The sequence below is a fragment of the Hemitrygon akajei genome, chromosome 14 (genome assembly GCF_048418815.1).
Source record: "Hemitrygon akajei chromosome 14, sHemAka1.3, whole genome shotgun sequence".
NCBI classification, from domain to species: Eukaryota; Metazoa; Chordata; class Chondrichthyes; order Myliobatiformes; family Dasyatidae; genus Hemitrygon; species Hemitrygon akajei.
The window spans coordinates 9,464,620-9,491,462 of NC_133137.1; the positions used below are offsets into that span (position 1 = coordinate 9,464,620).

General features: G+C 37.0%; 1 protein-coding gene across 5 annotated transcripts in view; it reads left to right on the forward strand.

Moving 5' to 3' along the window:
* Nucleotides 1-26,843, forward strand: part of taok3a (TAO kinase 3a) — a 111,296-nt gene that overhangs the window by 38,463 nt on the left and 45,990 nt on the right. For all 5 annotated transcript variants that reach the window (XM_073065452.1, XM_073065453.1, XM_073065451.1 and 2 more), the window contains exons 4-12: nucleotides 6,966-7,037; nucleotides 7,206-7,307; nucleotides 8,364-8,409; nucleotides 9,582-9,678; nucleotides 15,445-15,558; nucleotides 16,068-16,159; nucleotides 19,095-19,188; nucleotides 19,642-19,723; nucleotides 24,956-25,123. In XM_073065452.1, the coding sequence (XP_072921553.1) occupies nucleotides 6,966-7,037; nucleotides 7,206-7,307; nucleotides 8,364-8,409; nucleotides 9,582-9,678; nucleotides 15,445-15,558; nucleotides 16,068-16,159; nucleotides 19,095-19,188; nucleotides 19,642-19,723; nucleotides 24,956-25,123 (867 nt within the window). The remainder of the gene's footprint in view (nucleotides 1-6,965; nucleotides 7,038-7,205; nucleotides 7,308-8,363; nucleotides 8,410-9,581; nucleotides 9,679-15,444; nucleotides 15,559-16,067; nucleotides 16,160-19,094; nucleotides 19,189-19,641; nucleotides 19,724-24,955; nucleotides 25,124-26,843) is intronic.

The following is a 26,843-nucleotide window of genomic DNA, read 5'->3' on the forward strand; positions in this document are numbered from 1 at the left end:
AATCTAGGAGGGCAAAAATGCAAATCAGAATGACATGCCCAGCAGATCAAGCTGGGGCATGTCCTCCAGTTCCAGGAGTGAAGAGGGGAGTAAAAGGGCAGAAAAAAGCAAGTGAGCTGAGGTTTTATCATAAATGGATGACTGACACTTGAAATCAAGTTACTGTAAATTTATAATTCAATATTGAGTCCAGAAGATTAAGTGCTGTTACTCAAGTTTGCTTTGGACTTAATTGCAACAGTACAGGAAGACACTGCCTGAGAGGTCAGAGTGAGAGTAGGATGGGGAATTAAAATTACAGATAACAGGAAGTTTAGGGCTGCTCATGTTCTGAGTGCAGGAGTCCTGCAAATTGTTGACTGATCCAATCTGTGACTTATTTTTCCAATGTAGAGATCTTCTCTACAATGTCGTAGTCTAGATTAGAAGAAATGCAGATGAATTGTGGCTAACCACAGTGCTGATTTAAACTGCACATCGTCGTGGAGAAGTACAGCTCAGAAACAGGCCCTTTGGCCCATCTAGTCCATACCAAAATCATTTAAGCTGCCTAGTCCCATTGACCTGCACTGGGACCATAGCCCTCGATGCCCCTACCATCCAAGTATCTATCCAAACTTCTCTTAAAGGTTGAAATTGACCACACATGCACCACTTGTGCTGCCAGCTCATTCCACACTCTTAGGATCCTCTGAGTGAAGAAGTTTCCTCTCATGTTTCCCTTAAACTTTTCACCTTTCACCCTTAAACCCATGACCTCTGTAGTCCCTCAACCTCAGTAAAAAAAACCTGCTTGCAGTTACCATATCTGTACTCCTAATAATTGTGTATGCCTCTATCAAATTTCCTCTCAGTTTTCTATGTTCTAAGGAATGCAGTCCTAACCTGTTCAGTCTTTCCTTGTATCACAGGTCCACCAGACCTGACAATGTCCTTGTGAATTTTCTCTGTACTCTTTCAACTTGTTTACATCTTTCCTGTAGGTAGGTGACCAAAACTGCACACAATACTCGAATTAGGCTCACCAAAGGCTTTACATCCCATCCCCTGTACTCAGTACATTGATTTATAAAGGCCAGTGTGCCAAAAGGTTTCTTTATAACCCTACCTACATGTGACACTGCTTTCAACAAATTATGGACCAGTATTCCCAGATCCCTTTGTTGTACCACAATCCACATTACATTAAGTACCATCTGCCATTTTTCAGTCCATTTTTCTAGCTGATGTAGGCCTCTGCAAGCTATGATAGCCTTCCTCACTGTTCAATACACTCCCAATCTTGGTGCATCTGCAGATTTACTACTCTGGTTAACCATATTGACATCTAGGTAATTGATACAGATGACAAACAACAAAGGACCCAGCACCGATCTCTGCAGCTCACCACTCGTCACAGGCCTCCAGTCAGAGAGGCAGCCCTCTACTACCATTCTCCAGCTTCTTCCACAAAGCCAAAAACCGGTGGAACTCTATACTTGATCTGTCCCAAAAGAGGGGGTTGAGAGCAGAGATGTAGGAAACAATAAGATGAAATTTTCCTGAACCTTGAATTTCAGAGTCACCTGTATAGAAAATCTCATTATGTGAGCTAACACAACTGGGAGAATGCAATGGAGTCTTTACAGGAAACAGATTGAGATGAACACAAGTCGAGATAGCTGGCTGGGGGCATGGGAAGGCTTGGTATGGTACTAGTGTATGGCCTATCTCCCAAAATGAAGGCAGATTTTAAGAAAAGGAAGAGTCAGATTAGTCATGTGAAGGTGAGAAAAATGTGGAAATTTCCTGCCACTGTCTGTAAGGAATTTGTAGGATCTTCCTGTGACCACATGGGTTTCCTCCAGGTGTTCCGGTTTTCTCCCACAGTCCAAAGATGTATCGGTTGATAGGTTAATTGGGCATTGCAAATTGTCCCTTGATTAGGTTAGTGTTAAATCGGGGTTTGCCGGGTGGTGGAAAGGCCTATTCCATGCTGTATCTCAGTAAAGTAATGAGCCAGTGAAGTACTGCTCCAATACAGGAGGCAGCACCAATGCAGGGAAAACAGACTGGCTTGGACTGAAACAGACTGTTCTGCACATCCGGCAAAAAGACAGGAATAAATGTGAGTGTCCATAGCTGCAGCTTTGATCAGGCAAAAGTGAGTGGAGTTGAATCAGAAGCTGTTCAACGTGAGAACTAGTTCAGTAAGATGAACGAGTGTGATGTGGAGGGCACTACTTCAACTTCTACTGCAGTAAGAAATGGAGGACCTTCAGATTATCTTGATGTGGTATGTAGGTGTAAAGAAATTGTACATCCATGGTAAAATGAGCCTGTTAGCACTAGGGATTTGGAAGTAGTCAAGATGGTCGTGGAAAGGATAGAATCGAGCTAGGAAGAAATCAGGTTGAAACAATCGATTGTGGCCTGTTCCTGCCTGACATTGAGTATTACTAGCATTTTTTATTTTTTATTTCAGAGTTCTGGTATCTAGTTTTTTTTTGCTCTTTTTGAGACAATATCCTAGTTTGGATACAGTATAATGAAAAGGGGTTGTGTTATAAATCTTGTTACATATATTTAACTAGATAGCCATAACATGGATTTCTTCCTGTTGTTTGAAAATGAAGTTCAGTCTCAAGCTCAGGTCCCAAATCTAAAGAAGGAAGTGAATTGGCTGTGATAGACTGAGCTGCATTGAGAAGAATGACAGTGGATCACGAATGGCAAACATTTAAGGATTGAGTATAAGAGTTGAAATGGTTAGATATTCCCTTCTGATGCAGAAACCAAAATAAATTTGATTCGACTGTGGCTGACTAAAGTAGCTAAGGATGGTATTATAACCAAAGAGAAATTATACAAAGTTAACTGATAAAGTAGCATGTCTAAGGATTGGGAGCTGTCTCGAATTACCAAAAACATTGATTGAGCGAAAGGAAAATCGAGTACAAGAGGAAAAGCTTGTAAAATACAACAAAAAAGGGAAGACAGATACAGTTCCCTTTGTCAAGAACAAGAGAATTTATAAGGGGAACAACGAAAGGGAAACCATAATTTGGTTCTGTCTTCATGGAAAAAGACACAAATAACTTCCCATAATACTAGACAACCAAGAGTTTAATGAGAGGGTGGAATCATAGGAGAAATGATACCTTTAAATAGTATCGAAGCAATTAATAGGACTGGAGGGACTGGGGTTTGTTAATCTGCAAGAGGCTGCTATAGAAATAATGGACACGGAGTTCATTATCTTCCAAAATTCTGGACGTTATGGAATGGTTCCTGCAGGTTGTAGGGTGGCAATTGTAACTGCTCTATTTAACAAAGTGGGAAGGGAGAGAAAGACAACTACAGACTGATTAGACCAATAATGGGTTTATAAAGGATTTGATAACAGTACACAAAAGCTATCAACAAGATTAAGTGAAGTCAATCTGAATTTATGAAAGAAACATAATATTTTACAAAGCACATGGGAGTCTTTTTGATAAGGTAGCTGGTAGAATAGATAACGGTGAACCAGAGGATGTAGTGTAATTGGATTTTCGGAAAGTGTCTGTAAGAGTCAAGTGTGCAAAATTAAAGAATTTGGATTGGGGTTAATGATGGCTGGAGATTGGAAACCTGTCCTGGAGTTTGGAGAATTGTCCATGTGTGTGGGAGGCTGGGAGGGAGGACAGAACTTGTTTTGCTGTTGTAATTTTGTATTTTGTTGTGTTGTTTTGTTCTGCCAAGCATTGTGAACATGCTACGTTGAAACTGGAATGCTGACCCAGACCATCCTTGGGTGTGTTGGTTGTTAATGCAAATGGCACATTTCACTGCATATTTCCATTTACATGAGATAAATAAATTTGAACCTGCATCTGAATCAATACTAGCTGAAGAGGAAGGAGATTAATAGAAAAAAATGGGGAGAAAAGTGAGTGAGTGAGTATTTTTTTGTGATGCCAGGCAGCAATCACAAGAGTATCACAGGGATCAGTGCTTTGAGAGCCTGCTTTTCAATAAAAGAACTAAATTTAATAGAGCATAGAACAGTACAGCACAGGAACAGGCACATCTGTATTTTTTATTGGTGGTTCTTCAATGTCATTGTATTGAACTATTAGAGTATAGCCAAAGCATTACACAGTATTTGTGCAGTTCTAAACTAGAAACTTTGAGAAGAATTTTCAACATTCTCACAAGCCATGCCTGGATTTGGCTTAGGCTTGCACTAATATGGATTTCTTGGTGAGTAGGAATTGATTTCCATGTTAAGTTCTACTTGTATGTGTTGGGATTCTTTGTTCACAGATTGCTATGTTTTGAGCAGCTATTTTTCTCAGTGGTTCTGCTAGATATCAGAGATTAGATGTTCAGCGTGCAAGAACCCCCCTCCTGCCTTCCCACTTATGTTCCCTCCATTGCTTAATAGCTCTGAAGCATATTGATACACTGGTGTGGAGCCATAACCTGGAACAACTGTTCAAACATTTTCTTCTGCTCTGTGCTGAGTTGGCTGATTATAGTCATTGTGAGAATTTTCTTTTGCTATTCAGGAGAAGCTTTGAGAGAGAGAGAGAAAAGTGAAATTAGTTATACTCTTATGTTAAATTACTGAACAACCAATGGAAGATAGAATTGGCTGGTATTTGCTCCTGGTTTTTGAAAGCTGGTCATCTTTCTATTTTAAGAATGACAACCCGTGTAAGGAGCCAAAGGACCACTCAGTGTATGACAGCAGAGCTAGTAAATCTGCTGATTTGTAGTTCCAGCGACCTGGCTTCACTTCTGACATCTGGTACTATTGTGTTGAATTTGTATGTTCTCGCTATGACAATGTTGTCTCTCTCCAGGTGCTCTGGTCTCATCCCATATCCCACAGATTTGCTTGGTTAATTGGCCACTATAAATTCCTGTTAGAATATAGGTGAATAGTGGGGGAAGCCTGGAGTTAATTAAGAGGACTATCACAACAATTTAAAAAAATAATCGGATTAGTTTAACTCGGTGCTTGATGATCTGATTCCGACTTTGTGGGCTGAAAACTTTTTTCACTGCTGTGTGATTCAAACTAACTGAAGTCACAGAAAAGGGATATCACTGATCCTGAAACATTCAGTATATCCTTTCCAATAATATTGGTTTATGTAACCTACTTTTAACATCTAATCAGACATTGCCTCCACTCATCACTTTTTTTTCATCCCTTGAAGTTCAGGGAACTGTACCAAATTCTGTAGAGTTGGGTGGGCTATGCCAGTCCTAAGCTTGAATGGGAACTCGCATGACTACCTCCTGGCACAATGTTCATGAGTAATTTTTTGGTTCTCCAAGATGATTTAATAGGGAATACTTCGTAAATAGTTCGCAATTTTGTACTTTTTTTTTCAGTGCAAGAATAAGCCATGCGATGAACCTCATCCAAAATAAAGGCATAAGGAAAGATAAATATTAAAATTTTCTGAGCCTGTCTTCTACCTTTCTTGCTCCCACCTGCACTATTGTCATCCCATTACCACAGCACCCAAATTCACCACTATTCCCTAAGGTTACTGCTCTGTCTCTATAAACAGCCATTTATTTTTCCAAAAGTTCTCTCTCAGCCAGAAACTTCTGTCCACTTTGAGCAGCTGCTAACTGAAACCTATTGCCATACCCTGAATTATTTAAAGGAAAACCTTCCAGCTGATGCATAAGCAGGGCAGTTAAACTCTCTGCTGCATGGTAAGCCACTGCTATTTACTGGCTGCCCAAAGAGTGGGCTGTCCCTGGTTTTCTTTTCGCTTCAGTAAGTTGGTCAATTCCTGCCTGAAAAGAAAAGGAAGTACCATAATCTGTAGCTGCTTGGAAGATGCAGTCCAAGTTAACAGTCAAAGTCATTGATTTTGCCTTTGGTGACAGGTTATCTCCACTTGATTTATCCATTGTGTTTTTTAAAAAAATAACACCCTTGTAATTTTTCTCCAGAAAGGCATTCCAATTTAACTCTTGTTATAAAAGAGGCATCAAATCCTCATTAATGTTTCTCATGTATAATCCTGCCTTTTCCAATTTGCTGAAGTACCATGCAGTTATGTGGTTGTGCACATTTTGTCATTTTATTATAATGGATTAGGTGATTTGGGCATTTGTCATTTCCCAAATTGCCAATAGAATTTATTGTTGCTGTTGAAAGCATCATCACTTACACTGTCTACTACACATTAACTATCAATTTTTAAGTAATATCTATTCCATTTTAAGTGAGTGACTAATTTTCCTCTGTTTTGAAATACCTGTGTTATTCTGATGGTGATCAAGTCAAACTGGAATGCTTTGCTGGAATAATGTACATCTTCACTTGTTTCAGTTTCAAAGGGTGCTGACAATAGAATTTATGGAATAAAAGCAGAAGCTGAAAACACTCAGCAGGTCAGGTAGCATCAATGGATAGAGAAGCACTTAATTTTTGTTGATTAGCATATATGAAGTCTGTGCATTGGAATGTGTTTGTATTTGCATAATAGACTTGGTGTGGTAGCAATAGATTGCCTCTGCAGGATTTAATAACTTATCAAAACATTTAGTGGTTGGAAATGTAAGTTAGATTGTGCTATTTATGACAAATGTAGTGCAGTGTAGGCCTCCGTTAGTCTCAATAAACCATGGATTTGTGCCTTGGAAAGTTTCCAGGGCGCAAGCCTGGGCAAAGTTTTTTTTTGGTGGAAGACTGGCAGTTGCCCAAGCTCCAAGTCTCCCCTCTCCACGCCACCGATGTTGTCCAAGGGAAGGGCATTAGGTATAACAAATAGTTATACAATGAAGCATGCTGATGTAGACCGGATTTTTGAGTATTTTCAGTATAGCTCTCGAAATAGTGGGTGGCTGAATAAAAATGGTTACTTGTCTTCCATGATTTTGATAAGGAATGGTAATGGTTTCTGTCACCTATATTTGGATGTTGTCATATTATTCTTAAAACATACTATGTTTATGTATTTGATCTCAAGGCCAGAAATGCTCGCACATCTGAGGTGGTGGCAGTTAAGAAAATGTCGTATAGTGGTAAACAAATAACAGAGGTAAGAAAATTCAGGTTTGTTCATTTTAAAGCCCATTTTTCTCTACATACTGCTAAGGGGTTACCAGTGACATTTAATACATTTCTAATTTTTGGGATTAAATCTCCAAAAATGCCCAGCTGATCCATTTGACAGTAACAAAACAACTACCGGTAATTTTTTTTTCAGAAATGGCAGGATATAATCAAAGAAGTAAAATTTTTACGCCAGCTGAAACATCCAAATACCATAGAATACAAAGGTTGCTACCTAAAAGAACACACTGCCTGGGTATGTTGCAAAGCTATCGAATTTTATATGATTATACTGTAAGTGCTAAATGTAGACTTTTTGCTATTCAGTTACCATGTGAATCGTGAATAGATGATAGACGCATTTTGTTGGGGAATGTATTTTTATGTCTGTTTATCTTAATAACATCTTTTCAGTCAGTGGAAGTTTAAAAAAAGTAAAACTGTTAGAAATACAAGTCTGCCTTGTCCATAGCTTCCTTCACTCTTCCATTGTAGATGGAAAGAAAGCCTTACATATTTTAATTAAACACATTATAACCTTCAAAACTCAGCATTTATTTCACTAATGGCAGAAAATAGCATTTGTTTTGCCTTGCACACAGTTGTTAAGGTTCAGTTGTTAGCTATTTACAGCTCATCTTAAATCAATTTTTTTAACTTCACATATTCCACTGACCACACCATCAAAATCTCACTTACATCAGCGTCTTTGTCTGCTAGTTAACTAATTCCAGGCCTTTTTTAAAAAAAATCTTATCTTTAATGGCTTCTTTTCCCTCCATTTCTGGACATTTATGAAATGAACATCTCCAAATTCTTTCTTTTATAATGACAACTCATTGCCTGAATATTCCTTCCTTCATGGGATCCTTATAAATATTTCAGCATTTTTTAATATTTGAATTCCAGTGTATGCAGTATTTAGTGTATGAGTATCCCTTATGCTTTTGTTAAAGCATTCTTCACTTTAAAAACTTGTAAACTACTTGTTATCCCTCTTCCTGAAGAAAACGAGGGAGAACCTTCTTTATTGTATGAAGAATATGAATCTTTTACTATAAGGAGTAAGCGTCAAAAGAGCATGAAATGCACCAAAAAGCATATAGATGAAAGTGATAGGAAAAGGTGCCTGCTTTTAGGATGAGAAGAAAGAGGCTCGTATGCGCATAAACTTTCTGTAGGTATTGAGGCTGAGAAACCTGTTTTGGATTGCATTTTCAATGCAAATCTTCATGTGTTCTTTTTCAAAAAATGTAATTGTCCATTTAGTATTTTGTATAGGCAAGTAATCCTTAAGCATTTTTAATTTCAGATGGTTATGGAATACTGCCTAGGATCAACTTCTGATTTACTGGAAGGTAAGTACCATTAAGTAAGCATTGAAAAAGTTTACTGTGGGTCAAAATCAGATTTTAATGTGCAGTGCAGAATAATTCTTAAATTTCCATTATAAAAATAATAGATTAAAAAAATTTCTGACTGTGCAATAAAGAATAATCCGGTTGCAAAGTATTACTTTTTTTAAAATTATAGAAGAATTGGGAGCAGGAGTATGCTCCACTCCTCATCAAAATCACAAGAAGATAGGTGCAGGAATAGGCCACTTCACTGCCATTCAATATGATCATGGCCAATTTAACCCAGGCCTGAACTGTTCTTTTGTGGCAGCTTCTTATAGCTTTAAATTCCTCAATGTTGCAAAATTTATCTACCTCAACTTTATATATTTCTAGTGACCTAGTCTTAATAGCTGTCTGGGAATAAGAATTTCAGAGATTAATTACCATCTGGAAAGAAGTGTCTTCAAGCAACACTATGAAATGATGGACCTCTTGTAACTGAGTCCTCTTGTTCAAGGAGGTCATGGCCTATCGTCTTCATTAATTTGATTTTTAGTCACTTCCCATTTCCCTTGATTCTGTTAATATCCACAAATCCGTTGAACTCCCTGAATGAGTACTTCAGATTTAGTTTGTAATTTTTAGGCATGTGTAAATAGTTTTATATGATTACTTTCCAAATATGCAAGTACCCCTTCTGATTTGGTTCAGATAAACATGGTAATTGATCTCAGTCGGTTTTTTATATTATTGGGTATATAAAATGCAAGTTTAAAATTGTGTATAGATATAAAGTAGTTTGGTAAAGTTACAGTTCCATCACCTGTTCTTGCACCTCTTGATCTGGAATTGTTTGATGCTGGAAGTCAATGCCTGAAAATGTACATTTTAATAGTACTGGCATCATCACCCTAAAATTTGACTGCAAAAAGATATGGCAGATTTAATTTTAATAAATCTTCAATAAAAATATTGGCTTATTTTTTGTTGCTTTGAAGTAATGCTTTAAGTGAAATCTGAGCCAAAGGGAAGTTAAAACCCTCTATGATTGCATTGTGTTGTATAATGCTATTTCTCATTGAGTTTTGCAACTCATTTTCTTTAAAGAATTTTGTTATGAGCAATCAGTGTAATATAAAAGCCTATACATGAAAAGAAATTCTAATTTTGAAAACATGCTTTCTCCTTAGTTCACAAGAAACCACTTCAGGAAGTGGAGATTGCTGCCATTACCCATGGTGCCTTGCAGGGGCTGGCCTACCTGCATTCTCATAATTTGATACATAGGTGAGAAATTAAAGTGGGAAAAAAATCAAAAGAATGTGACCTGTCCTCTAAAGGTTGAACTAATGAATTAAATATCTATAATTGCATGTGATAGTGGAAGTGATGATCAGTGATCTAGAAAGGAAATTAGATAGGCACTTGAAGGAAACATGACTGCAGGATTGCGAAGATAGAGCGGGTTAATGGAACTGATTGGATCACTGTACAGAGAGCAAGCACGGATTTGATATACCACGTCTTTTTTCAATGTTGTTGCCATTCTGATGCAGGGTTTTGACTCAAAACATAAATAATTATTTTCCTCACAGATACTGGGCAACTTGCTGAGTCCCTCTGGCAGGTAGTTTGTTGCTCCATTGTGAATCTGACTCAGAAATATCACAGATATGAAAACATTATCCCTTCCTTTCATACATGACAGTAGCAATACATTGTTTTCAATAACCCTAACATTTTGGCACTGGATTTTGATTGATTAATCTAGTGAAGTTATAGAGAAGATATCTTCTGCAATCTGTGTATAACTTTATTTACTGATTTTGTTTTTTCTCTCTAAGCCTAGTTTCAATACCTTCAATATTTACTTAAGCAACTAACTCTTTATACTTAGAATTTAAAATAACCCTTTTAACTATTTCCCTTTGAGATTTAAAGGATATAGAGTTCTGTAATCCTTGCACATTAAATCACTGCAGTTATCTGCTTTCAAATATAAATATATATTTCTTCTGATATTGTCCTGCTTGGTGGCGCAATAACATCAGCGCCGGACTCTGGAGCGAAGGTTCCTGAGTTCGAATCCAAGTCGGGTTGAGCGTCGAACTAGCAACTCAGCCTCGTAAAAACAAGAATGGCTTGCTACGGAAACACCGTCGTGACGGTGCCCCAATAACTCCACTGCTGAGTTAAGCGCTATTCTTCTTCTTCTTCTGAAATAACTAAAACTGGAGAAAGTATTCTCTACAGCAAAAATGAAAAAGTAGGGATACAATTCAATTTTCCAAATATTCCACCAGTTTACAAGAGTAATTAAATATCACGATATAACAGAAAATTTCAAATGAGCTTGGGGTTTGGGCAGCAGAAAAAAAATTGAGAGTGCAAATGACGCCAAAATGGGGTATGGGTTTTTAATGTAGAGGTTGAAGGAATTACAGAAATATAAATTTTAAATGTTGCTAAGCTAGGGGGCAGCAAAGTTAGAAAACATTTGATCGAGGAATGGGATTTGCTTAGGTAATAATAATGATTACCTGTGCTTGGATCACAAAGTGTTCTCAAGGTTGGAATGGAAATTCTATAATTGCAATGTATCCCTAATTTGGTTTTGCAAACTGCACTTGTTAACCTGGTTCAAACAGAGGAATCTTATCTTGTATAATAGGAAGTTAAAAGGAACAATTACTCCATTTTAACAACAACACACACAAAATGCTGGTGGAACACAGCCGGCCAGGCAGCATCTATAGGGAGAAGCGCTGTCGACGTTTCGGGCCGAGACCCTTCGTCAGGAAATCTGCAGATTTCCTCGTGAATTACTCCATTTTACCCCTTTTACTGAAAATGCACCTACCACATAATTAGCTGTAGGAAGTAAATAACCAGACAAAAAAAAAGGTAATTTCAAGGACCAAATGCAGCTTTGGGGATGTTTCTTTGTTCCATCTCTTTCATTATGCTGATAGGAATTTGGCCAGCATTATTTGCCCAGATATCGACAAATCACTTGTGCAGAGAGTTTTTGTATGCTGCCTTTAGTGCAAGAAATAGAATGGAAGTATAATGAGTCAAAATTTGGAGTATGGATAATCATCTTAAAAGAGATAAGTGCGTTGGAAAGGAAAGTAAAATGACAATTACAGAGTGGCGATTGCATTCAGTACAAGTGAGTGAAATAAAGTACAGGTGGGCAACGAGTTGCTTTCACCCTTAGGTAAGAGGTTTATAAACATAGAACTGAATGTTGGTGGAGAATAGAGGAAGTGCCTTACATATGGTGATAGATCATGAATTTCATTTCATAATGTAGCTTGAACACTGCTATGTTTATATGTACCATTGTTCTGTTGACTGCACTTTTTCAATATCCCAACACTTGAGGTTTCAAATGATCCCTTTTCTTGTCTGTGCATTAGTCCATCTATGTAGATGGAGGATGGGATTGGGAAAACACTGCAACCTAATGACCCAAAAGCAGCCAGTTGCAGAAGTTACTGAACAAGTTGCACAACGTTCATGTCTCTCCTCTCCAGTAAGACAAGCTCTAAGCATTACAGATGCAGATAGAATGGGACATACTGCATAAAGTTTCAGTAGATCCAGATAACATAAACCAAGTGATCAGTAAGAGATGGGATTTATCAACTTTGTACAAAAAGTCACAGAGAAACAACCGTAAGTCTTTGTCTTTTTGAATTTATGAGAGTTCATGAGGATGGTGCTTGAATTGATCTGTGCCACACAGCATGCAGGAAGGAATAATATTATATCTTAGCTGCTCAGTTGGAGAAGGTATGTAGTAAGTGAGTATTTTACAGGGAACTGACTGTGCTGTTTATTCAACACAGCTAATAGATGAAGTCGATTGGGGAGATGAATGTTCCCTCTGGTGGAGGTCACAGCAGGATCCATTTACTGTCATGATGTTGTGAGCGTATTTAAAATCAGCTGTAGATGTTGCACTTGTCCAGTAGATGGTGTAAATGACTATTTTTCATAATACAAGCTAAGCATTACAAGGAAATGAAAGGCACCAGATACATGATTTAATAAAAACACAAAATGCTGGCAGAACTCAGCAGGCCAGACAGCATCTATGGGAGGAGGTAGTGAGGATGTTTCGGGCCGAAACCCTTCATCAGGAGTGAAGTAACTGTTCCGAGCCAAGAACTTCTATCAGGACTATCAGATACATGATTTGATGCTTCTTGGCATGAAGAGCAACTTGTGGTTTGCAGAGGCTGGGCAGTCATGGTGATAAATTAAACACATGCATGGTCTCCAAAGCCATTACTGTGGAAATATTTTGGAAGTGCTTGTCACACGAAGAGGATTCTGTTTTCCAAAGGAGAGGCCAAGATTGTCTGCAGAATGAGAGATTGCAGACAGTTGGATTGCAAAGTTTGCAGACAATGCGAAGATAGGTGGAGGGGTAGGTAGTTATGAGGAAGTAGAGAGGCTACATAAGGATTTAGACAGATTAGGAGAATGGGCAAAGAAGTGGCAGATGGAATACAGTGTCGGAAAGTGTATGGCCATGCTCTTTGGTAGAAGAAATGAAAGGATCGACTATTTTCTTTTCTAAATGGAGAGAAAATTTTAAAAAACTGAGGTGTAAACGGACTTGGGAGTCCTTGTGCAGGATTCCCTAAATGTTAATTTGCAGGTGATAAGACAAATGCAATGTTAGCATTCATTTCAAGAGGACTAGAAAGCAAGGATGTAATGTTGAGACTTTATAAAGCACTGGTGAGGCCTCACTTGGAGTATTGTGAGCAAATTTGGGCCCATTATCTTAGAAAGGTTGTGCTGAAACTTGGTGGGTTCAAAGGAGGTTTATGAAAATGATTCTAGGATTGAATGGCTTGTCATATGAAGAGCGTTTGATGGCTCTGGGCTCGTATTCACTAGAGTTCAGAATATGAAGGGTGACCTCATTGAAACCTATCAATTGGTGAAAGGCCTTGATCAAGTGCATGTGGAGAGGATGTTTCCTGTGTATATATGTGTATAAAAATAAAATATAATAAGTGCAAAAAGAGGGGAAAAATACTGATGTAGTGTTCTTGGGTTTACTGTCCATTCAGAAAACTGATGGGGAAGGGGAAAATGTGTCCTGAAATGTTGAGTGTTTGTCCTTGGGCTCCTGATGGTCCTGGGTGATGGGGATCTGCAGTGAAGGATGCCTTTTTTTTTTGAGGCATCACCTTTTTGAAGGTGTCCTGGATGTGGAGAGACCAGTGCCCATGATGGAGCTGGCTAAGTTTATAATTTTCTGATCCTGTACATCGGTCAATACCAAATGGTGATGTAGTCTGTTTGAATGCTCTCCATGTTACGTGTATAGATATTTGCAAGTGTCTTTGGTGACACACCAGTTCTCCTCAAACTCCTAGTGAAGTATAGCTGTTGTCAGTGGATCAATGCCGAAGGGTTTTGGCCTGAAACGTCAACTGTGCTTTTTTCCATAGCTGCTGCCTGGCCTGCTGAGTTCCTCCAGCATTTTGTGTGTGTTGCTCGGATTTCCAGCATCTGCAGATTTTCTCTTGTTTGTGATTTTGAGTATTGAAAGGTCTAGATAGAGTGGATATTAAGAGGATGTTTTCTATAGTAGGGCAGCCTTGGACCAGAGGGCACTGTCTCTGAATACAAGGATGACCCTTTAGAACAGAAATGAGGAATTTCTTCAGCCAGAGGGTGGTGGATCTGTGGAATTTATTGCTACGGTTGACTGTAGAGGCCAAATCATATTTGAAGTGGAGGTTGATAGGTTCTTGATTAGTAAGTGGGTCAAAGGTTACGGGAAGAAGCCAGGAGAATGGGGTTGAGGTGGATAATATATCAGTCATGATAGAATGGCAGAGCAGAATCAATGGACTGAATAGCCTAATTTTGTTCCTCTGTCTCACAGTCTTATTCCTCTTTTTAGCTATTGATTTATTTGATTTTTATAGTAACTTATAGTATTTTTGTCTTGGACTGTACAGCTGCCACAACAAATTTCACAACATTTATCAGTGATAATGAGTCTGATTTTGATTCTAAAAATGCTGCTTTTCATTTTTCAACTTTTAGTTTTTCTGATGGTAGTAAACATTTCTTTGGTTACTTTTCTGATACTTTATTCAATTATCATTGTTTTGTAGCAATTTAGGCACTTGTTGGCAAGTCATTTCACAACATTGTAATGATAGAACTAGTGGATAGCTAAATGCCCTTTGGTCTCTTCTGGTTTTCATTAACATCATGGCTAGTTCTGTACCCTGCTTCCATTTTGCTACATTCTGTATACTTGATGTTTCACTTAGTGCCCAAAATCTGTTGCTTCCTGTGTTGAATACACTCAATGACTAAGCATCCAATGATATCTAAAGTAAAGAATTCCAATGATTTACAACATCTGCCACAAGAAGTTTCTCGTTGCATCACAGAAAATGGTCAGTTGCTTATCTTTTGTTAATCCTTGTAGAGTAAAATCTTAATGATGTAGTTCTTAAATGATTTTCAAAAATACAGATGTGCTGGCCCATTGACTTCATCCTTTATCTGCCTTACAAGATTTATTTCCAGAATTAACATTTCTTTTAAAACTGAACCTTTTATCAATGAGCAGTAATATTTTGTTCACTTTTTTATCCAATTCCTCATTGCCTTCTCGTCAAAATTATCTCATTCAAAGATTAAATTTTGTTTTTCTTGGCAAAAACCATTTCAGATAAAACTTTCTACTGCATTCTGGAAGGGTAGTTACACTTTGTGTATTAATTAATTGGCAGCCAAGCTCTCTCACATATACAGTAACCCTCTGTGCAAAGTTTAGCACTCTGTTCAAAGTATTGAATGGAAGTTTCAAGTTAGTTTTGTATACAGGAGATTGGAACAATATTTTTATAAGTGCAAGCTGAGAATCTGAACATTCAGGAGCTCACTGAGATGACTCGCAGTAAGATCTGGATGAAAGAATTAGCCAAATATGAAATTTCCATTAAAAAAGATCATTTGAAAGGATCAAAACTGGAGGTTAATTTTAACATCTTTGTTTTACAGAGACATAAAGGCAGGAAACATTTTATTAACTGAGCCAGGACAAGTTAAGCTGGCTGATTTCGGATCTGCCTCAATTGTATCTCCTGCTAACTCCTTTGTTGGAACACCTTATTGGTAAGAAATAAATATTTAAAAGAAATGTATTGTGGCCTCTTTTAAGAAAAACACGAGCAAAACTTGGAGCTTTGTTCCAATCATCTTTACAATGTGCTTGTGCTGCATGTTTCTATTTAACTCCAGCAAAGCCATAACATTTGGTAAAGTTGTTTATTACAAATTATTGCACCAGTTACCCTATTTACCATGTCCAACAGAACAGAAAAGTACCTGGTTCAATCTCTGGTCAGTGTTGTATTAAAAAAAATCTTGAGCGAAGTGGGATTATGCAATGGTACAGCTGAACAGAATAAACCAATTTACATTAGCTGCTTTAAGTAATTATCTTTAACAGCGGAGGAAAATGTAATTGGTTGGAGCAATCTAGCTGTGTATATTTATGTGTATTCTTGGTATTTTTGACAACTCTTCATTTTGGTCATCATACTCAATTTGTTTTACTGCTCTAATGCATTTTAACAATGTAGAAAGATTTCCTCATTAACTTATTGTGTAATATTTTACAGGATGGCCCCAGAAGTGATTCTTGCTATGGATGAGGGACAGTATGATGGGAAAGTAGATGTATGGTCTCTGGGGATTACATGCATTGAACTTGGTTTGTATTTCATTCTTATGACATAATTTATTCATTAGTATCTTATGATTTTCACTTTTCATTTTCCCCCGAAGTGACCATGAAGTAGTAATTATACTTGTTCAAAACATTGGGCAAAGTTCATATAGTGAATCCCTTGTCTACCTGCAAAGTGTTTCTGTTACTCCAACCTGTTAAGTGGACATATCTTCAGATATATATCAGACTGAATTATATAGGGTCCCAGAGAGGTACAGCTCCAAAACACTCTCCCAAGGCCAATCAAATCTGCACATAATATTCTGAATTATGATTTTTAAAAATTCTTCACACATTATTTTTAATTTACCCCTGCTTCTACGACACATTTACATACGAGGGTCATTTTTACAGTGGCCAATGAACCTACCCAACCCAAGCATCGGGTTGCAGGAGGAAACTGCAGCATCCTCAAAAAAATCCACACACTCGTGTAAGAACGTGCAGTATCCACATGGTGCCCCAGGTGATGGTTGAATCCAGCTCTGTTGTACTGTGAGGCAGCAGTTCTACAAGCTGCACCACTTTTTTGGCTTAAATTAATGATCCTTGTTATTGTCCCTTAAATCAAGAAATACTGATATTTCTGTTGAACTTAGTCTTTTGTTTTGATGATCTTTCAGTGATGGAATGACCAAATTTGTTGTAACACCTTAATTGTTGGTCAGTCAATAATTTTAATGAATGTTTTACTTTATTCTGTACTAAAACCAAAAATATTGTTGCAATTAACATAATATTTTATGCTAATTGTTTCACCTTCTTGGAATGGCATATTTTGAGCTCTGAGATCTATTCATCTGCACCCTTTAATATCATTGTAAATTGCCTTTGTAAAGATGGTGGTTAGTTGCCTTCTGAAGTCACGAGTTGGGTCTGGTGAATGTCCATACAGTAGAATTATATCATATTGTAGGAATTTGATTGGCAATGAGAAGGAATGGCGCCACGTTTCCAGGTTGGGATAGCATTTGCTTGTTCTGTTGTTCAATTGTATCTGTATTCCATGCCCTACTTAATGATAAAGAAGATAGATTTAGAGGGTGCTCTTCAGAAAGCTATAGCTGCTTGCTGAAGAATTGCTTCAAACCACATGAATTTGATGCAAAATTTGTTATTTCAAGGTGCTTAGTATCAGAAAATGATGAGGAATATCTCACATTATTATCCTATTTTCTAATGAATTATAAGTTTATTTTATGCTTAACAATAACCTAAGTATGGTGCTACTGTCCAGAATACAATTTTGCAGCCTTGAACATTCACTTAAGTGAAATCTCTGGGAAGTAAGACCTGTTGCAAAGGACTATAGAGCTTGGTGATTTGTTTTTGTTCCTTGATTTGGGTTAGATTGCTTTTAGGAGGACTGTCTGTGTATTTGTGCAGAGCAATTACTAATATCCTCGTGTGGTGCAAGAGCATTATCAAGAAATTAAGTATACAAGTGGAATAAGGAGACATTAGAACAAAAAGTTTTAGCCTCATCATAAACAAGACCCTACCTAAATTATACAATAAGCCTCAAAGGTTTACAGGTGATGATTTAAAATTGATGGAAAGCAATACCAAATTTTCAATAGCAGCATTATTTTTTCAAATGTCATTATATGTTGTTGTTTCTAGGGGAAAGAATCGATAAAACTATTAAACTATTGCCTCTGCCAACTCCCAGACTGGCAGTCTTTTAGCCTCTCAAAGGTCTTAGTCAAAACTCAGAGTTCTCGGTGTAGGCAGTTGTGGGCCATGGTAGTTTCTAAAATTGCACCTGCAGAAAAGCCCTGGTTTGAAGATGCACAAACCGAGCAGAATTTGGAGTTGGAAACATATGCAACAAAAAAAATTAACCAAGGCAATAAATGAGATTTTTAAAATGGCGGATGTGGGTTTAAAAAACTATGGCTTTGCATAATTTGGAGTTGGTCAGTGAGAATTGCATTGATGTGTGCATGGGACGGAGTGATTTGGAACATGGACAAATAAATCTTGAATGATCTTGTAAAGGATAGAGAAAAAATAATCCATTTTACATCACAGGGAGCAAAGCACAAGGGAGCAAATTTATCAGAAAAGCAAAAAACTGCAGCTGCTAAAAATCTGAAATAAAACACTTCTGGAAATGCTCAGTAGTTTAGAAAACATTTGTAGAGAGACAACATTTAAGATCAGTAGAACTTTGAACTGGAGAAATGTGAAAACTCAAGTATTTTAAGTTGCAGAAAGAAATGGTAGGAATAAAGGAAATAATTGTGTTCAGTGGAGACCAATGTTGTCCAGTAAACAATGCTTTTGGTGCTGTGTAATTGATAAAGGGCTGTTAGAAAATGAGGGGAAAAAGTGAAATGGAACATGAGGAACTTGGCAGTTTCTGAAAATGTGAAACTAAATAATGCTAAGAATGCATTTCACTTTAGAAAAATATATATTTTTAGAAATGAGAACTATTTTGTCACTGGACTGATCTCAAATCCTTCTTTCCAGGAAACATTTTTTCTATAGCAGTGTTGTTAACCTCTGACATGGCTCTATTGATATTACAAATTATGCTGCTTTTAATATTTTAGTAATTACCCTGTGTTTAAACATTAAAACACCCATTTCATAAACTTGACTGCATTTGAAAGGGACAAGGCTTAGATTTCCATTTTGTCTTTTCAGTGCCATAGTGTTACATAAAGCTTTATATAGCTTCTAAATAAAAACAAAGTAACAATTATATTTATTAGATGTGGTCATTAATAATTTTTTGTGCTTGATAACCATCTCATGTTTACGATAAAATAGATTTTTGCGAGGTTGAACCGTTAATCTTAAATAGGAGTACTTCCTATGATGACGGTTGTTATCCATGTTGGTTTATTACTTGTCTTCTGTAGCTGTAAGACAACTTTTTAACATGTTCTCAATTTTCCTTTTGTAGCTGAACGCAAGCCACCTTTGTTCAACATGAATGCAATGAGTGCCTTATATCACATTGCCCAGAATGAATCACCAACACTTCAATCAAATGAATGGTACATTCATACTTATTAAACAAAGGATTATTAAATCAGACTATTATTTTGTAACCATTTATTAACATTACGTTTGCGTATCTTACAGATTTTCCAGTGTTGCTAATTGTAGTTTGAGCAATACATTTTAACATATATGAATTAACAATTGTAACTCAACATCAATGGTGTGTTTGTCAAAATTTGTTTTGTAGTCAGTGTGACTTTTTTAAAGTGCAAATGTGGTTTTAATTTTAATTTTTGACTTGTTTTCTTTTAAAAGTCTGAATAACATTTTTATAATGATAATAGGGAATACAAAAGTTTTAATTTGTAATTTTTAAGACTTGACAAAACTATCAAAACTGTCAAAATTGTATGTTGCAAATGGATTCTAGAAAGCAATAGTTATTTTCAAAGGCATTAGTTGCAGAAAATAGATACTAAAGCTTCTAATTTTGATTTATTTTTCAGGTCTCAATTTTTTAGAAACTTTGTAGATTACTGCTTGCAGAAAATTCCCCAAGATAGACCTACATCTTTGGAGCTTCTGCGGGTAAGCCAATATGAATTAATGATAGAGTAATTGGGAATATTTATTATTTCCCGTTAACAGAAATTAATTTGTTTCAGACAGTGCATGATTATTTTGTTGCTTCAGTGTCCTATAATTGTTCCATTGTATTCTGAATGATTTCCTGGCTCTGATTTAAAGGTTTACCACACCCTTGCATATCAGTGTATTTATTTTAGTATTTTGGAAAGGCATGATCCAGAAATACTAATCAGGCAACCAAACTAGCTCTAGTATATTTAGGACCCTTATAATCAAAATGTTTAGAAGCCACACTCAGGTTGGAGGAACAACACCTTATATACTGGCTGGGTAGCCTCCAACCTGATGGCATGAACATTGACTTCTCTAACTTCCGTTGATGCCCCTCCTCCCCTTCTTACCCCATCCCTGATATATTTAGTTTTTTTTTTGTTTTTTCCCCCCTCTTTTTTTCTTTCTCACTGTGCCTGTTCTCCAATTCTCTCTGGTGCTCCCCTCCCCCTTCCTTTCTCCCTAGGCCTCCCATCCCACGATCCTATCCCTTCTCTAGCTCTGTATCCTTTTTGCCAATCACCTTTCTGGCTGTCAGCGTCACCCCACCCCCTCAGGTTTTCTTCTATCATTTCGCATTTTCCCCTCCCCCTCATACTTTCAACTCTCTTGCTCTCTTTCCTTTCAGTTAGTCCTGACGAAGGGTTTCGGCCCAAAACATCGACAGCGCTTCTCCCTATAGATGCTTCCTGGCCTGCTGCGTTCCACCAGCATTTTGTGTGTGTTGCTTGAATTTCCAGCATCTGCAGATTTCCTCGTGTAGAACCTTTAATGTTAGCTTCAGCTTTTAATATTAAGGGTGTGGGCCAATGTCCAAAGTATTGAGAAGCAATTTATTTTTCAAGCAAGTATTTTTCAAAACAGATCATAAATATTATAGTAACTAGAGCTTACATCACTATTCAATTGGCAGAATTTCTGAATTAAATGTTTTAAGGGCCAAAACTAGTATTGTTATCCATGCTGTGGATACTCTTCAATGTATTCAATTTTTTAATCTGAGTCTTGATTTCATTTATTTATGTAATTCAGAGCTGATATTCATAAAATTCAGAAAGAGCCTGTTCAGACCATTTGTCTTCCACATCCAACCTCAGAAGTGATCAAATTATATATTTTTGCATAATTTTCCTGAATCCAAGTGACAAAATGGGTCTTTTATTTAATTAGCTCTTATAGCTTATTTTTATGCCATACCATTGCTAGATTTATCATGCACTTTGGCTAATGCTCATCTTTTTAAAATTCAGATTATCGCTTCCATGTTCTAATTCCATTAAAGGCTAAAGTATTCTATTATTGGTAGCAGTGTCATCCATTCACTTCTTAAAATCATTCTTTGTCTTGAACTGCCTTTACTGTCCATCATTTTGTGGTTAGTTTCCAAGCCAGAAACCATTCTATATGGCATCTTAATTGAGAGAATAGCTTCTCTGAGTTCACAAGTATTTCAGATTATTTCAATATTAGTTAAATCAAAAAGGGTGAAATAAATTTTGAATTAGAAGTGTTTGGACTTTGGGAGATTTGCACCTTCTGTTTCAGTCAAGTGGAACACAATTAAATCACTTTCCTGCAGCTCATTGGGTGGAGTTTGTGTATAATTAAATTGACTGTACTTTTTCCATTGTCAGCACACTATCTTGTTTAATTTGCACATACTTACTTAGCCTTTGGAAAGGAACATTATTGCATTATTTTGTCTCTATTTTAAGCTCTCCAGTTTATATTTATGGAAGATAGCTATTGGCCAGTAGGTTTGCAGAATTAGTAATCCCCCAACACCTGTGCATTTTGTGTTTTTCTTTAATTATTTTTAGGGAATGCGAGGCCAGCATTTACTCCCCATCCCGAATTGCCCTTGAGAAGGTGTTGATGAAGCTTCCTAGAACTGTTACAGTTCTGCTATTGAGTGGGAAGTTCCAGGATTTGAATTTAGAGTGAAGAATAGAGATTACAAATTCGATTGTTGTGTCACATGGAGGGGAGCCAGCAGATAAAGTTCTTAAACGCTTGCTGCTGTTTGTCCTTGCTCTTGTCCTTCTTGACTCTTATCCTCCTCTGTAGTAAAGATTATGGATTGAGAAGGTGTGAACGGTGTGGCCTGGCTGAGTAACTGTACTATTTTCTGTACATGGTATATAATGCAGTCACAGTGTAATGATGGTGGAGAGAACAAATGTTTATGATGGTTGTTGAGTTACAAGTTAAATCAGCTTCGAACTGGCAATCAAACCTTGCACTTCAAGATGTGAAGTACTGTCCATTACACTCCTGGTTTGTAGATATTGGAAAGGATCTAAAGTGGTAAGAGGTGAGTCACTTGCTGCAGCATATTCAGATTCTATCTTGATCTTGTAGTGGTAGTATTTATATGGGTGATCCACTTTTAACCTTGTGATGCAAGGAAAGTTATTGCTGAACATGGTTGTGCCTATGATGCTACCCAAAAGAACTGCTACAGTGATGTCTAGGACTGATTGACCATCACCAGCTACAAGCTTCACCCTTTGAGCCAGTTATTGGATATTTTTCCCCACTGTTGCTCATTGACTTCAGGTCTCTTTCATAACTCTGATATCATACTCTGCAGACAGTCAAATGTTGCCATAATTTCACTCCCAGCTTACCTCTGGAATTTAGCACTTTGGTGTAAGTTTGGTCCAAAATTGCAAGCTGAGTGCCTTGGGGAAACATGACTTGGCATCAGTGAGCATGTTGCTGGTAAGTAAGTGCCAATTACATATGTACAGGTGTAGTGTGGCTAGAAGCATGTCTGCTTCTGTTCATTACTACAAGCAGCATGTTATCTGATCCCAGTTTTCATTTAATCTACTGCTGTTAGCCCAGGTAGTGTGAATCAAAGTGGTTGTCTTCTGTGGTGATGGATATATTGGGAAGAACACAAAATAGATCATCTGTTTATCTCTTTTGACTGAAGGCAGCTGCAAATGCTTCAATTGGTATTTGCTTAGGTCCTGCCCATTGTTGAGGATCTTTCTATTAACTATTCCGAATGCATACCCAGGTGTGGCAAGTTTACAAATCTGATCTGTTGTGGGAATGCTTACCTTTGTTTATTTGTAACAGTATTACTATTTAGAATGTCGTTTGTCAGTTACCAATCTAGGTCAATTAATTTTTTTAATCTTTGCTTTATGGTTGAACAAGTTTAATTACCTGATTGTCCATTTAATTCATCCTAAAATTGCAAAAAAAATTAATACAATTGTTTTTAAAATGTCTGCAAAATAAAATAATAAAGGGGGAAAGCAGGCAAATTATTATAAAAAGATTTGGGATGAATTTGGTAGAAGAGGTGAACATGAGAATTTATAACATTACGTTGGTTCTTTCATCTGGCATTCACGATGTTTGTGCTCTGCACCATTTAACTAAACATTGGGCCCTACCCAACTTGTGGAACAGACTTCAAAGCATTATAACTGAGTTGCAGAGAATAAAGACAAAATTGTGGAGGGGTAATGTTGACTTGTATTTGATAGCAGCAATTTCCAAAAATCATTAAGTGTGTTCATTCCTGAGAAAGAGAGAGAAAACAGTTTATGTTCCATAAACACTTAAGTTATTTTATATCTACAATTATGGGTGTTGTCTTGTGGCTCCTCTTTAATTATCATTTGGTGTCCCTTTACAGCCATCAGAAAACTTTCTTAACAAGATTTAGGGAGTGAGCAGGTGACACTCAGTACTGATGATCTGTTGGTGGGGTCATGATTCATCTCACCCCAAGCAGCTTGAGGGATTTGTCTGAATGGCACATTAACTGTATCTCATTGGCAGGTTGAAATTGACTTCCAGAATCAGCTGGGCAATCAATATTTCCTATTCTCTGATAGTCCTTCTCTGCACATACTACTCTTTGCCATTCTGTTTTTACACAGGTTTATGCTGCAGAGAGAATGAGTCAGCCTGTCTGTGGTGGAGTGAGGGTCAGTGGATGGGTAGTCAAAATTGGAAATGTAAGAGGGCAGAGGGTTGATATGTCAGGGAGAATGGAGTGTCACAGTGATGAACTGGCCTAATGAATTAATTGGAAGTGTAACATTGTGGAATTATGCAAAGCTGAAACTTGGGGCTAGCCTAAATACATATATTTGTAATTCTGTTTAGCCCTGTTTTTGGCAATAATGATATCAGTATATGTGCAGTGGCAACACCTTTGGCTCACCCAAGGCTTTCCACCAACTAATTGTCTTTTGCTTAAGGGCTCAGGATATTGATTTCATCACTATATCTGGGTGATGTTCATTCTACGAACATTCCAATAAATGTTCATTCCACTTTATTGGAAGCACTTCATGGTGGTCCAAAATATACTTTAAACTTGAGCTGAAATATACTTTATACTAGAAGTACCCTGCCAGTTGATTCTTTTCACAAAAGAAGACAATTTCCTTAGTACCTTATGAATAAACAGCTCACAATTTTCTTGGGGGAAAGAGTCACAATTGTTGAACTATTTTTCTCTCAAACCACATAAGTGGGTAGTTGAAATTTATGAATATGGAAATAGAACTAACAATGCTGGAGAGCAACTGATTCTTAATGCTGGGTATTAAAAGAAGACCAAGTTTTCATTTCATGCCTTCCTTCAGATAATCAATTGATATCTAGGTTCTGTGAGCATGTAGAACTTCGATAAATGACATTCTAGTAATATTTTCCATATGCTACAATACGAAGGTGCATCTGTAATATGGGTAGGCTGCCCAGACAGCCTCTTCAGCAGTGCATACAAGTAACCTACATAGGTTCATAAATATTCTAATAGCTGCCTTATTTTACTGGATAATTTGCTTCTTACACTGGCTAGAAAGTACATATTTAATGAGAACATCTTGAATTTTACTACACAGTGCATGGAGAAATGCCTAACAAGAATAAAAATCCTGCTATAGACATGGAAAGTGTGTTCTGTTGTTTAGTCACACTATGAGATTATAGTTCCAATGTACTTCAGTGTATGAAGCACAGTACCATTGTTATTTATATTACAGGGGTGTTTGCTTTCCAAAATGGTCTTGTTTCCTGAATATTGTTTTCCAGTGTTCTCGTACATCTCTTTATATAATGCAGCATTAATTTATATTAATTTATATAACATAATTAAATTTGATTAGATATTTTAGTTTTGATAATTTGAATTTTCTGTTTCAGCATGAATTTGCACGCCGAGAGCATCCACAAAGAGTTCTTTGTGACCTTATTGCAAGAACAAAAGATGCAGTTCGCGAGCTGGATAATCTTCAGTATAGAAAAATGAAAAAGATCCTTTTTCAAGAAACTCGCAATGGACCAACAACAGAGTCACAAGAAGAGGAAGAGGTAAGATGAATTATGTGCCTAAATAATAGCTCCAGATCTAAATAAATGAGCAAAAGAAAGCAAGTGCTTTGGTTTGAAGTAATTGTTCCCCCTGAAATTGCTGACCTGAAATATAGTTCCTGCTTTAATGACATCACACCATCCATAAAAGAAAGCAGAACATGGGTTAAGGGTGAAAGGTGAAAAGTTTAAGGGGGATATGAGGGGAACCTACTTCACTCAGAGGGTCATGAGAGTGTGGAATGAGCTGCCAGCACAAGAGGTGCATGTGAGCTCGATGACACCGTTAAGAGAAGTTGGACAGGTACATGGATGGTAGGCGTTTGGAGGGCTATGGTCCCGGTGCAGGTTGATGATAGTAGGTAGTTTAAATGTTTTGAGTGGACCATTTAAACAGCATGGACCGAGTGGCCTGTTTCTATGTTGTACTTTTTAAAAATCTTTATGACACTAATTGCAGCATTATTTGTAAAGATGACCCTAACCAAGCTCAACAAGCTCATATTCATAGGGATCAAACCTCATAATTCAACCATCAATTCTCTACTTGTTCTCCTAACCTCTACAATGACTTTTCATGAGTCATTTTTGATTGTCGTAGCAAAATAACCAACTAAAGATCAAATGAACTGGGTCCTTCTAGCAGTTTTGCTTAATCTCCAGGTTTTTTGAATGGACTTATACATGATAGGAGATCTTTGATAGCATTGTATAAGAATTTCAAAATTCACATTCTGAAAAGTCAAGAATTGCTGTTGTTCAGTAGTGCTCCCTATTTGCAGAACTTGAAAAATAGATTCATTTGTGCAATTGGGCAAACTAAATGGGAGTCTGGCATATGAACAATAGATGTAAGTGGTAGCTAATTAACATGTTTGATATTCCTAATTATTTGGGTGGTAATGAACTGTTTGCTTTACTGTTATGCAGTACATAGGAAGAAGGAACGAGATTTTATACCACATGTATAGTGGACTGATAAATTGAACACTGTCTGGCTAAGTGGACCTAATTTTTGCATAACGGCAGTGTTAGGCAGAAGGAAAGAGGACTGCAAACCTAGACTGGGCATCTGATCCATCTTTGTTATTGTGTAATATTGTCAAAATGTGCATTTGTACTGAAGGAAAATGAGGTGAAATGCACCTTGGTTCCTTCCATGTAATCAAATGGCACAACTTGACACAACATCTGATCTTTCAACAAAAATATATGCTTGGTTATGTATGATGTGCCTGTGGAACAGAACTAAACCAAAGCATAGCTTGAATATTAGATTAGTGTTCAGGGGCACAGACATTGACCTCAAAGCACAAGTTGAAATTTTGCTGCAGCTGCTGTGGGAATTCATATTTAAGTAATCAAATATGGATATCAAAAGGCAGTTAACATCATTGATGTTGATTATTAAACTTTGGATTGTAATAAAAAAATTCATCTCATCCACCTGTATCCATTGGGGAACTAGATTATTCCTATTAACCATTCTGACACAAATGCAATTCCACGCAATATTGGGGTTAATTTTTAGCAATCTTCTGAAATAGCTTAACTAACTGAGCAGTTCAATGAGCAGTTGGAAACAGATAATAATAATTCCTAACTTTGCCAGCATGCCCATATCCCATGAACTAATATAGAAAGGCAACTACCAAAGGGAAAAATTGCTTTAATATCAGCTGAATTTGAGTAATTATCAGTGGATTGTTAAGAATTTTAT